The sequence below is a fragment of the Pterocles gutturalis genome, unplaced genomic scaffold, assembly GCF_000699245.1.
Source record: "Pterocles gutturalis isolate BGI_N339 unplaced genomic scaffold, ASM69924v1 scaffold22047, whole genome shotgun sequence".
Taxonomy (NCBI): domain Eukaryota; kingdom Metazoa; phylum Chordata; class Aves; order Pterocliformes; family Pteroclidae; genus Pterocles; species Pterocles gutturalis.
Genome location: NW_010113347.1, coordinates 4,672 through 18,318, shown reverse-complemented (window position 1 = coordinate 18,318; position 13,647 = coordinate 4,672). Strand labels below are relative to the sequence as shown.

The following is a 13,647-nucleotide window of genomic DNA, read 5'->3' as shown; positions in this document are numbered from 1 at the left end:
GATCAGAGACGCTAATCTACTGTATTTGTCATTTTACTATGAACAATGGGCTTGTTAGGGAGTCATTACAGGAAGGAACAATTATGAAACAGCGAGTGGTGTCCAGGCTGCCCAGGAGCCTGTGTCTGGTCGCTGAGTTTTTGCAATCGAAGAGCCAGCCCACGCAGGGCTGTGGAGAGCGGCCGGGTCACAAGTGCTGGGAGCGGGTTTCGTCCAGCATGCCGTGGACAGTCCGGAGCACGTCAGACCGGCTCTGCACCCAGAAATTCTGTGAGTACTATAAACAGAGCACCCACACTGTGTAGTCGTCCCCCGTTACTCTCTATCACGGCCACAGGAAAGTGGACCTGTTTCCTTTGCCTCTCTTCTCCCCTGTCCCTTATGACATCTCTTGTGGAAATCTGCAAGAACTTTCCGTGATCCGGCACCCGGTGGGGGCAACGGCTGGGCACAGTGAGACCCTTTCAAAACCAAACCGCCTCACCGTGGGGATGAACTCCGGCATTATCCTCTTCTGGAGAACAGCATCCCAGTTCACGTCGGACAGGTACGGGGAGCCCTGGACATCCTTCAGCTGAGAAAAACGCTTCTCGGGGTTCGGCTCCAGCAACTGCAGCAGGAGGTAAAGGGAAGAGGTGAGAAAGTGAGACCCTGAGAGGTGAAATCAGGGTCTCGGTGGGTACAGATGTGTCTGTGCCAGGCACACCAGGTAATGGCTGGGGCGGGGACACGGCCGTGGTGCGGCTCTGCTGCAACTGATCACTCGCCTTGAACAATAGTAAATACAAAAACTCACCGGAGATGTCTGAGCTAGGACAGAACCACCGCTGGCCTCATATAGAATACATCTGGCTGTTAAACCGGATGCAAAGGGGCACTCGGGAAGTTAAATAATTGTGACATTGCATTATTTATTCACAAGGGAGCCTACATGGCTTGCGGCATGCTGTGTTCCAGGGAAAAACTTCCAGCGTAGCAACACAGAGGATATCTGCAGAAAATATCCCTGTATCTCTGTTAGGATTACTGAAATATTAGCTCCACTTAATTTTAAACAAATGGAGATATTCTTCAATTTTCTTTTTGGAAAATACGCCACGAGTCTATCTCAGCAAAGAATTGATGTCTCATTTTCATTAAAAAGTTTGAGAATATCTCACTAGGGAGGACAAAATACTCCTACATACTATTTGGAACAAGAAATAGAGGAAAGCTACATTAAGTACTACTGTACTGCCCACACTTGTTTCAAAATTAGAAAACTATTTACAGAGTTTCCAAAATTTGCAGCTAGCACTGTTGTGCAGGGTTCAGCTTTTCAGCTTTGCTGCCACTGTATCCAAACAGTGTCTGACACCGTCAAGCAATAGTTTTGTTTATTGAAGTTATGGCTTCACTTCAAACATTAGTTCAGCTTCAAAATTATTCCAGTAATGATTTTGAAGCAATTTTGATAACAGCTTTATTAAAAAATAATTGCAGTGGTGCATAAACCTCATGGCATCAAAGGATTCCAATAGTATCAGTGATTCTTGCAAGTATTTTCATTATTGGGAAAAATGCTTTTTAAAAATAAAAAAAATATGCATTTTTTTGCCAAATTTATTGGCACATATATTAATGTCTACTTCTAAGTTACATCATCCCAGAGAGACAAAGGTATAGGAGAAGCTCTGGAGGCAAAGACTGCAGGTATCCTTCATCGGCGTCAGCAGCAGCCGCGCTTGCCAGCACATCCTCGCCTGTCGGCACAGGATGCGGTGCCGCTGGGTGGGTGTCACGTCACTGCGGCCACATCGTTGGAAGCCGGGTATTGACCATACGGCACGGTCTGAATCACCGACAGCGGGTCTGGACGCCCTTTGCTGCACCGGAGGGACGCGGCTGCTCTCAGCAGGCACACCGCACCCGGCCCCGCGCCCCCGCCGCGGCTGCGCTCACCTTCCTGATCAGCGACACCATGTCCGCCGACCAGGCAGCCGGGTACGTCACTGTGGCCGTGCGGAACACGCGGGCGATTTCAGCCGCAGGAGCGCTGGAGCGGATGTGGTACGGCCTCTGGGAAAAGTGACACAGGGAAAGCGCTTGGATTTACCTGTTCTTCACACCCCCCGGGCAAACCTTTGTACAGCAGAGGCTCCAGACAGAGTCCCTCTGTACGTGCCCCCAGCCTCCCATCAAACGCCTCCCCCTGTGCCGTCGTCCCTCCGTTGAAATGAGCAAAATACCGCCAGCAGGAACGCCTGGCAGCACCTCTGCTCCCGCCGGTGGAAACAGTGCCGTCATGCCAAAAATCAATGTGATGAGCTGTCCTGCAGTCTGTTTATCATCGCAAACGGGAAACTCAGATGTTACATTAATACATTTACTGGGGACACATGGCTTCAGTCACCCAGCAGCTCAGACAACCGTCTCCCCTTAATGCGTACTGACTGATCACTCACAAATCGAGACACTCAAATTCATCTGAAAAGCTGTTCTTTAAAATATATTCATAAATTTTTTTTATGCATTCCGCAAAGATTGATGATAGAATTTCTCAAAAGGTGTTCTGCACGCTCGTATGTGAGCTTCCTGGCCATACAAGATTTTAAACAGCCTTTTGCTTAAAATAATATAATTTAAATAATTTTGTTGCACTTTTTTCACACAGCACTCCCAGAACACTAACCTAACCGTCTGTCTACCAGGCCCCCAGCATCACCCGAGCTCTCCACAGGACACTGATGTGGCAGGCAGGGGTTCTGCTTTGTTGATAATTTATGCGTCGCTGTTTGCTTTCGCTCAAACAACAGCAAGGGGATTTTTTTTCCAATTTTTTCTTTTTCCCTTGCAGGGTGGGAGCTCAAAGTAAATTACATGGGAGCTGTTAATCATCTCAGTTTCCCTTGCCCAGCGTCCGCCAAACGAGAGGCCTCGGGCGCAGCAGGGAACTATCGTGACACACTGCTCTGTATCGCGACAGTTTCCCTGAGCTCTCAGCTGTGATCACAGCAGCCCTGGTGAAGATTTGGTTTCTGCTTCCTACACTGCAATAACCCTTAAAGCCTCGATCGACTGCGGCTCAGACCCATGTCCCCGTGTCCCTGTCACAAACATCCTGGTCCCCGCGGTGCGCGGGAGGACAGCGGCGGTGGGACGGGACGGAGCCTCGCGCCGTACCCGGGTGCGGAGCAGCTCATAAGCCGTGATGCCCAGCGACCACCAGTCCACAGCGAAGGAGTAGCCGGTGGGCTTTGTGGAGTTGAACATCTCAGGTGCTGCGAAACACAGAAAAAGGGAAGTTTGCCTTGCTGCCACCTCCAGAGGAAATTTCCAGCGCAGACTGTGTGACCCACGCCGCGGGGCACGTCCCTGCTGTCCGCCATGGGCACGGGTTAGCGTGTTACCTGCTGCCGCGCCTTTGGTAATTTTCATGCTTCAGAACCATGGCCTGTGGCTGGTGGAACGGTTCTCTACCGAAACACCGCCGAGGTGGGCACGAGCCAGAGCAGGCGGGTTCCCTGCAGCCCAGGAACTGGCGAGCTGAGCTCCGCTCACCTGCCCCGAACACGGGGTGACACCAGTCCGTCAAGCACCCGGTTTATACAAAATCCAAATTATCAGCTAGTGATGCAGCAGTGTAAGACTTGTGCTCACGTACCAAAGGACCGAACACAAGCCTTGGTGCTTCGTTTTCCTTCTGGAGGGCAGCGAGAGCATCTCATCACTGCTGCAGGGCTGCACTGCAGATCTCGAGGGTGCAACTGTCTCACAATCAAAGCCACGCTGTGCGGTAGGACATAACGGCACTGCAATCTGTGCTTGCACTGCGCCTGCTTCGCTCTGCTGCGTGAGGTCAGCAGACGGCCGCACATTTTCCAGCTGCATCAAGGTGTGACTGGGGAGGGACCCCCGTCCTGCTGCCCCCCAGCACCTCTCGAGGTTGTTCCTCATTTCGATCAAATTCACGCATTTTGTTATGTATCAGGAAAAAAAAGAGTTAAACTCATAAAAAATCACTTCATCTGTATCCCGCCACAGCTGTCAGATCCGGCCCAAAACACAGCAACTAAAGACTTGCCGTCGGTGCTTACCCATGTAGGGCTTTGTGCCAGCGATGGTGGTGACCTGGATTTCCTTCGTCAGCATGGTGGCAATGTTGAAATCGGTGATGTGCACGTGTCCTGAAAGACAGAGGTCAACGTGTAACTTCATTTGCTTTAATTTCACATGAGAAACAGCTCTGAATCAGAAACTTAGAGTAAAATATTCTATGGGAAGGAGTTTGCAGGAAAAAAAACCAAACTGGTGGGAGAACTGACAGAAAATATTTCAGCTTTCAGGCTGCTTACAGATGTGTCTTGTTACCTCAAATATCCCCTTATATCCCTTTGGGGAGCAAAAAAATTGAGTTCTCTGACAAGTCATTTAATAATTATTGTTTTGAGTCTTTCTAAATTTGGGCAGCCCACTCCTCACTTCCCATGGAAGCGTGTGAGCGCCTGGTGCCCCTCTAAAGCATGGCTTCAGGTTTTCCAAAGCTGGGCTAACGATAGGAGCTAACGACTGCCTGATCTGCAGGAACGGGCTGAAGCACCTGTCACCCCCTTGAAAAGATGAATCAGAGATCCTGCGGGATGAGCTCTATCCACACCCCGTGGTGCAGTGATGCTGCATCCCAGCTGTGTAATTGTGGCTCCTGACACAAGCCAGCACATTTCAATGCGATTTGAAAGATCAGAAAGGAAATGCTTCCACCTTGCTCTTGCCTGCTCTTTTACTTGCACTGAATTTATTACTCCTTGTTCACTGAGCTCCCATCAGTGAGCAGACCAATCCTGTGCAGCCGTACAGATAATCGATACGAGGCTGACTTCATTGAAGTGGATTTATTTGAAACTTCTTGGATAGTTCAGCCTAATTCTTCTGATTAAATGCAAGCAGACTTTTCTTCTTCCTGACCTCATGCATTTGCTCTTAAGACACTGAACTTGCTCATGCCTGACAGAGCTGGACTCGTTATCAGGAGCATCAGATGTTTCGTACGTTGTTCTGCAGACTCATCACCCTCCTCTGCAGTAGCAGAGGGCGGCTGCACTGCTGCTGTTTCCCCTGACCACAGAAATCAAATCCATGTGGCTCTCTGCTGATGGTGAGGCTGTGACAATCCTTCCCTCGGTCTCCAGCTCCCACAGACAGAAATTCACTGGTGCTTTAGTTCAGGAGTTAAAGTAGAATAAGATCTCTTTTTTCTGTCTAAAGGAGGATGCTTTGGTAATGAACTTCTGTTCTCTGGATGCTATGAAACATTTCAGTGAGTCGTTACAGCTGTGCCCAGGTATCTGCCATGTGAGCCCAGCCACACCAGTGTGCCGCTGCGTTTGGGTCGGAACTGTCTCTGCAGCTCCGGGCTGCGGCGGATTTCCCTGTCCAGGCTGCGGTGCCTGTCAGGCTGGGGTCTGAAGGAAGAAGGGGACACTCGAGATCCCTCTGGGAGCCATGGGCGCTGCTGGGGAGCTGAGTGGTGTCGGAGCCTCTCGTGTGGTGCCGGACTGACCCGCCAAGAGCATGCATCCCCCTCGCTGCATACACAGCATCACAAAACCCGCAGCCCCTGCCCCAGGATGCCCACCGAGGAACAGGGGTCACAGCACTGGGGAGCACTGGGAGAAAAGATGAACGTAACTGTCTTGTCTGGCTGCATCCTCTGTGTCCTTGCATTGTTCCTTCTTTCATCTCCAGCTCTCACTCCGCTTTGTGGGGAGCTGTTTGCACAAATATGAATCATAAAGACTGATTAAGAACTTCATATTCCAAGCACAAACATGCCTTTCTCTGGAGGCACCTTTTAAATGTTTCGCTTCAAATAAATCACAAGTTGTATGAACTAGCCCACTTGGGAAATGGCCAACGGGGCCAGGGAGGCTGAGGAAGAGAAGGCGGCTCCAGAGGGTGCGACAAGGCAGCGTTACAGGATGGGGTGACCAGGGATGGCATTGCTGGTACCCAGGAGGGAAGTGCTGGCGGCTGGGTTGGACTTTAAGGTTTTCCTGATTGCTCAGCATCCCCAGCTGGTTCCGAAGCAGCCCAGGCAGAGCTGTGCTCCACACCACGTCCTTCCTGGAGCTCATCCCATGTGCCTGAAACTGGCACTTTAGATCAAGCCTCTGGTTCTGCATTGACGCAAAGAATCTTCTTATTACCTTCAGCACCTCTGTTACTGCATAATTCCTCCACCTTTCTAGAGCATCTTTTGTGCAAAAACATACAAGGTGTCTGCAGATTCACCTAAGACAACATTCTAAGGAATATGGAACTGGAGATGCCAGGAGCTGTGGGGTACGGAGGCTCCTGGACAGACGGTGCCGCAACTTCCCCACCTGAGACCAGAGAGCAAAGGGGCCCTGCCTGCAGCGCCGCACTGGCACAAGCTCACCCAGTTCAGCACTGCCCTCGAGAACCTTTCAGCAGCGGTACAAGAAATAATGCTGAGCAAAGCCTTTACAGGGCTCTTGCAAAAACCCTCTCAGTTTTACTGGAGATAAAGCTGATCTTTGCTTCCGTTTTATTAGACAAATGACCTGCCCCCAAATTCCAGATGAATTAGTGACAATTCCTGGAACCTGCCATCTGTGATATTCTTTTATTCTCAGCTGAGCTGTGCTGTCATTGAGCCAAATCGATAGACTTCTCATTAAAGGAGGAGACCACTTTGTGCCTGGAATGACTGCTGAAGGTGTGCTCACTGTGGGACCTGGTTCCAGCCTCTGCTGTCAAACCATTGCTTTATTTATTGCACAGAAAGAGACTTGCCCGATATTCCACTTTATGGCTCACTTTAACGCCTTGGATGAAGTTGGCACGGTAATGCAGACTGCCAGTGGCCAGGCGGCAGAGCCCAGCGCACAGGGTGTGTTGAGTTCCTGGCAGACAGCAGCAGCACAACGAACACATCCCAGCGCCTGGCACCGTGAGAAGCACTGGTACCATCAAAAACCTGAACCAGATCAAAAACCTGATCCTGAGCGCTATGCATGAGCGGACACACCTTTGCTGCCATGGATGAAGAAAAGACGTACAAGCATCCATGGTCACTGAAGCCAAGGGTACATCCACAGAAAGTAACTCTGAAAGCTCTGCAGCAGACAGTTAAAGCATCACAGCGAGCAGAGAATGGGCTCAAAAATCACCCAAATTGCAGTGTCATTACAGCCCGCTGAGCTGAATGCAGCTCCAGAGACAAGCTGAGCTTTTTTCCCCCTCTCTTTTTTCCCCTCTGTGGGGGATGCTGACCTACATCTCCGTGGCTCCAGTGCTCCCAGCTCCCTGCCGGGTGTCACCCCGTCCTGCCGGCGCAGAGGCAGTGCCTGGATGGTGGTGACAGGTCACCCGAGAGTGTCCGTGGGTGGGGACGGAACGAGCGTGGCTCCCCAGCGGCACCGCAGCAGGGCTGGGGGTGGCCCCGGAGCAGCCGACCAGGGGGCACAGCATGTCGGTGGGCACGGGCAGAGGGAGGACGGGGCTCGGCTTTGGTCTGTGCGTGGGGCAATGGCAGGAGAAGGACCGGGCGGGGCAGGGGAGAGGCTGCTGCACGCAGAGGCAGAAGCAGCTTTGCTGGCAGCTCCTAAATAAGTAATCAGCCGGCACTTTGAAATTAGAGGTCATATGCAAAACGGGCAGCGTCTGGGCTCGGGTGCTGCCAGGCAACCCCAGTCGCACAGGAGAGCCGCGGCGATCCCTCCAAAGCTTCAGCATCTCTGCCACAGCCTCTGAAGTGATAATGAATTCAGATACGCCCTGCCCCTGCACTGACTTCCTCTCTTTGAATGCCTTACTGTAGTTGCTAATGAAGATTTCTCACAATGAGACAGTTACACGGATTTTCAAAAATTATTGAAATGACAAAGTGTTTTTCTAATGGCTTAAAAGCTAATAAATATCAGACAACTCTTCACTGTGAGAGCTTTGCCAGGACAAAACCTGTGTCTAGAGAGTACTGCAAGAATATAATTAGAGTTTTGCCTGAGAAAAAGACTAAAGAAAAAATGATAGCAACATCTATAAGATACCCGACCCCAAGTCCTCTTCAGATCTCCCTCCCAATGTCAAATGCTCAAAGAAAAAGAAAATATCTGAATGAAGATTATGTATTCAACCATAATTCATTCTGTTTGGGGGCACACAGTACACACAGCCTGCAGCTACATGAGTGTTTCCATTCAAATCATTACATTTTGAGTAAGTTTTAAGCAAGAGTCAAGAAGGTCTTAAGGTCTGCTAGGCAACAGACCACTAGCTGCACAGAATGTGTTGTCCTCCCTGATGCTATCTAGAGACACCGTTGGGTCAGTCGGTCAGAGGAGGTGATGACTGAACACCCCCGAAACGCCGCAGCACCACGGGGTGCCCCGCGCCCTGAAGGCACGCGACCCGGCTGCTCAGAAAGCCAGAGATGGCAACGAAAGCGCGACGGGATGGTCCCACTCCAGCTGAGCCGAGGGAGAGGAAAAAGCCAGCACCCACACGCTAGCTGGATGTCCTGATTCTGACTCTGCCGTCACCCATACGCACGGCCACAGAGAACTGGCACTTACCGTGCTCATCCAGCAAAATGTTGTCAGGCTTGATGTCTCTGAGAAAAAGAGGCAGAGAAGGGGAGACAGCGGTTAGCCCGGAGCAGTGACACGAGACATGGCTGCGGACCCTGCAGGGAACCCCCGCCCCAGAGACACCCTGCCCCGGAGGGGTCTGCGCCGGGCTCTCCTGCCCTGATGTTCCTGCAGGGTTGGGTTCAGGGTAAGAGAAGGACTAATCAAAAAAAAGCAGAAAGGGTGGCCCAGGGCTATGGCTGTGAAGGCTGCTGTGGTTTGGACCAGCAGCACCCACATGGTCCACCTACAACGTCAGAGCTTTGTTTTATCTTCTTCCTCCTTTTACTTCTTAAACTGTTTCAGTACTACACTGAGAGTTGTTCCCCATTTACTCAGCAAAAATAAAATTATTTTAATGCCTTTGATCTAGAAACAAGTGGGGTCCTGGCAGGTTTTGTTCCTGAACAAAAACCCAAACCAAACCAAAATAATAATACCTATGGCAACGCTGTAGGGTTTTTTTTTGAAGGGAGAAAACGAACACCTGATACTCCTGCTGTATCCGCCCGAGTGCGTTTACAAGCCATTACTGGCTTTAATGAGCTCATTACACCGGTCCCCATTCACCCGCTGTCAGCCTGAGCCGGCTCCAGCAGCTCGATGCCCGTCTGGAGGCTGTCGCAGCAGCGTGCCGTGACCCTGCACCATCCCGGAGCCCCCCACCAGGCCAGGGGCTCACAGGGAAGAAATGAGCAGGTTTGGGATTTCATCTTTAAAAATCACCAAGATAAAGTTTGAATTCACCTGGGTCCCTGGAATCAGGAAAAGACAATAGATCTAATTATGTCACCGCTTACAGTTCTCTGGCATCTTCTCCCTCAAACGGCTTCCAGTGGGTTACCAACACCAGCCACCTTCCCTGCGACTCTTCGACGTGTACGTGGGGGAGAACTCCAGCCGTCACCCTGTGCTTGCTGTCCCTGCACGGCTTTGTTCAGACAAATCGCTTGCCTCTCCCTGATGCTACAGATGGTGTCATCGACTCAGCAGAGTCACTTTATCCATCTATCCCTGTCCCGTGGGGTCACAGTGCTAATTACACAACGGGCATCACAGTGTCAGTTAAATAACTTGCAGATTTTACAGCCTGCCACACGTGCTCTACTGTACTCGGTTCACCTTTGGCACGTACCGCTGCTCGCAACGCTGCGGCAGCCTCCCCTTCCGCTGTTCCCACCTGCGCTTACAAACAGCCTCTGGGGAGCCCCGGGGTTCTGCCCCTCGGCTCCTCCTCGTACCTGCCCTCACGCCGCAGCCGCTGCAGCCGTGGTGGTTGCCAGCGATGACGGCTGCTGCTGATCGCAACACATTGCCAACAGAGGAGGGCTTCTCCCCTGAGCTTCCCTCTGTCCCGCTCGGTTTGCTCAGGCCATGCCAACAGCGCCAGGATTCGCCCCTCGCTGCCCGGGACAGAGGCGGCGAGCGCATCCCGCAATGTTTAATTCACGCTCATCCATTATTTGGTGCCGGCAGCAGGTGCTGCGTGGGGGTGGCCAGCACAATGTCCCTGTCACCGCACACCGGCTCCGTGTCCCCACGACGGCAGCGCCCGCCGCAGCCTGGGGCAGTGGGGACGTCCCACCAGCCAGGATCCAGTGCATCAGAGCAGAAATCCATGCAGGTACAAAACAAAACAGGGAGCAGGAAAGATGAGACTCCTGGGAACACGGGGGCCGTCCGCAAGGGGTCTGGCTGCAGCTGCCGCAGAGCAAAACCTCGCTGGGCTCTGGGGCTCTCGGCACGGCGCAGGGCATGCTGCAGGCACGCCAAGCCTCAGCCCTTGGGCTGTCACACCTCGGAGACTGCAGCCACATGCCACAGACACGAACGAGTGTTAATCTTCCCCAGCCCCTCCGCAGCGTGCTCCTTCCCTGCCCAACAACCAGGATCATCTCAGTTCTAAATTTTGTGCCATGCTTTGCTTTTACACCTCAAAGGATGCTCTTCTGGAGTGGTAGTTATAAATGAGATAATCTTCTCCCTGCCTTCATTAACCCTCTGCTAGTCCCTCCTGGCTGATACCCCCATCAGCAGCCACTGACTCAAACCCTGGACCCAGCACAGCCCCAGGGAGCAGCACACATCTGTCCATCCGTCCGTCTGGAGCCAACCCTGCCTGTCCCTCCAGGGAAAGCTCAGCTCCTCCTCGGTTATTTGCAGGGCTTCAGATGTGTGAGAAGAGCGCAAATATCTCATCAGTGGCCATGAGAAATCTTGGCGGCCAAAGAGCAGCTCTGACCATCCCTTGGAAGGGGTTTAACCCCCGCAGAACCAAGCTGTGTCCGTCTTGTTCCTCGTCTCTCGGTGCGGTGCAGAGAGGGGAGCAAAAGGAGACACCTTCCCGCGCGACAGCAGGGGAACTGTGAGCACCAACACCTACCTTCCCTGGGCCAGGATAGGTATTAAGGAGCTACAGCTAATTAAACCTATTAGAGAGTTTTTGCAGGATCAGCAAACAAATCATAGACTCTATGTCATAGCCATCCCCGAGGGAGGAATGACACGCTCTCTCTCATGCACAAAATGCTTTTCTCTAGGAAGCCTGGTGTTTGACATTTAAGCAAACATACATGGGAGAATATTTTGTTTGCTTGTTAATTAAACAAGTTTCTCTGAAGCTTCTGTTTGTCCCTCGGTGTCCCAGTGGAACAGCCCACCCCACTGCAGCCCACGGGCACCAGTCCCGCCCCGCGTCCCGGCTGACCTGTGGATGATGCTCCTGCGCTGGAGGTAGTCCAGGGCCAGCACCAGCTCGCAGATGAAGAGTTTCACAGTGCCTTCCTGGAACCGCACATTTTGCTGGAGGTGGTAGCGCAGGTCCCCGCCGAGCAGCAGGTCTACAACCATAAACATGTCTTCTTCATCCTGGAACGAGTACCTGAAACGGCGTGAGCACAGGTCAGGGATTGTAACACTAAAAAAAGACCGGTTAAAAGGGATAATGGTACCTCTGGGAATACTTGTCCTCTCTTGGGGCTTTTTCACTAACTACAGGATGTTGGCCACTAGATCATGTGGGGTATGAGACCGGTTGAAATGTTACCGGTGTCCTAATAAAATTAACCTGTCAGACTCCAACAGTAACAGAGTCTTATTTCAAATTCCTTTCTGCTGCCCCTCTGCGGGAAAACACTCTGAATCCAACAAAGGGGGAAGAATTAGTGCATCCTTCATCTCTCAGCTGGTCAATCCCAACGTTAATGGTTGAAAAATGACTATAACCAGAGCATGTGGGTTGCATTTATCGGGTACTCTTAAAGGAAAGAGACTCTTAAGTACACATTTCCCCAGCAGATAGATGGGTTTCTGCAATAAAACTTGAATGGTATTATTTTTCTGTCAGTAAATTCAATGATGAATTGCTTTTATCTTTGCTGATGAGCACCAAATATCAATAAGGTATTAAGGCAGGCTGTTTAAAGTGCAAAATTAACCACAAAATCTGAATCGGGAGGTGACGAGAAGCACTGCCGCTCCCACAATGGGTGTGCAGCCCTAAGCCTGGTCTCGAAGCTGCCTCTGACCGACCACGCTGACTTAGCCCACGGGCGAAGGAGCAGCATCTCACCATAAATTGACCAGGAAGGGGTGCTCCAGGCCCTGCATTATCTGCAGCTCCTTGAAAACATTTCTCACTTCATTGCGCTCCACGCACTTCTGTTTGTTCATGTATTTCATGGCATACATCTTCTTGGTATCATTCTTCTGCACAACGCAGACCTACGAGAGCAAATGGGGGTAAATCAGAGAGGGTTTGTCAGCAGGGTTAGGCAGGCAAAGCACGGTCACAGGAGCGTTCTCCAGCGGCTTCAGCAGAGCCCGCGCGGCCAAGGCACAGCTCCGAGCTCTGACGCCACAGCGCTGGGCATCGCCAGTAAACCCCTCACCCCACCTTCAGCCAAAGAAGATTCTTCTGTGGGAAGGTGAGGGGAAGGAATTTATCACCACAGAGAGAGGAGACAGGGAATCACGCATGAGTCAACATTTCCTTTAACAGCACTGACTGGTCTTGGTAGTGTCCGTCCCTCCCACGGCAGTTACTGTTTGGAGGAGTCCTTTCCACGCAGACCTGCAGGTCAGAAACGGGAGCAGCACCTGATCCCCCCTTCATTCAAGCTTCATTCAGCTCACAAAGAACCTTTGTCTCCTAAGACATGCCCCATTTCTGGCGTGGCAGTGCCTGTACGCGAGAGGCAAATGACCGTCCAGAATTCTGTCGGCGTACACAAGCGTGGAATTCCGTAACAGCACAAAAATGAAACCAACCTAGGACCATAACCTGGTGCTTAATAACAAACACTGTGTTTCAGAGAAATATCCCCTGAAAAAAATAGCCAGGGCTTTCATGTTGATTGCAGTTCTTCAATGAAGATGCATCCTGATGTTCAGTGTTGCTATGCTGGGAGATCTTAGGAAATGCTTATCCAGAAGCATAATGAAATTCAGCTCATTTGACTTACCAGTATGTCATTTTAATCTCCTGTAATATAATTTGTGGCTACAGAATGGAAGAGGAATCGGGCTCTGGCTCCTTCTTGATGACCAGGAGACGAAGCTCAGCCCAAAGCTCACTGGTGGTGCAGGGGTTTATTTCTTTACTCTCATGTGAGCCTCTCATTTGCCCATTTACATTTACATTTCCAGCTGTCAAAATGGTGATTTGTTCACAAAATACTTACTTTTCCGAAGCTGCCCTTCCCAATAGCTCTCAAAATTTCAAAATGGTCGAAGGTGACTGCAAGAAAGAGCAAACATTGAAATACTAAACGGCTGAGCAGCCCTTTGATGATATCACATTATTTCTACTTTTTCTCGATAAGAGCTGAGAAAAACGAGGGATACCCTAGCCACGTTCTGTTGCTTTTGGAGACTTGGGTGCTGTTTGAAACTTGGTGTTTAACAGGTTTTTTTCTTTCCAGCTCAGCTGCAAAGGCCAGTTCCCTGGGTCAGATCAGGCAAGGAACCATCAAGTGAACATTTTCACCCTGCCCTGCCTGTTCAACATGAGAGTCTC

The 13,647-nt window shown here is 51.1% G+C and overlaps 1 protein-coding gene across 1 annotated transcript in view; it reads right to left on the bottom strand.

Annotated features, from left to right (window-relative positions):
* Nucleotides 1-484: 484 nt before the first annotated feature.
* STK32A (serine/threonine kinase 32A) overlaps nt 485-13,647 on the bottom strand; it is a gene marked incomplete at its 3' end in the record, with an annotated part of 15,516 nt that continues 2,353 nt past the window's right edge. The window contains exons 2-9 of the mRNA XM_010074462.1: nt 13,313-13,368; nt 12,202-12,353; nt 11,338-11,511; nt 8,577-8,614; nt 4,077-4,166; nt 3,163-3,260; nt 1,942-2,058; nt 485-610 (exon numbers count right to left, since the gene is read on the bottom strand). Coding sequence (XP_010072764.1) covers nt 485-610; nt 1,942-2,058; nt 3,163-3,260; nt 4,077-4,166; nt 8,577-8,614; nt 11,338-11,511; nt 12,202-12,353; nt 13,313-13,368 — 851 coding nt within the window. The remainder of the gene's footprint in view (nt 611-1,941; nt 2,059-3,162; nt 3,261-4,076; nt 4,167-8,576; nt 8,615-11,337; nt 11,512-12,201; nt 12,354-13,312; nt 13,369-13,647) is intronic.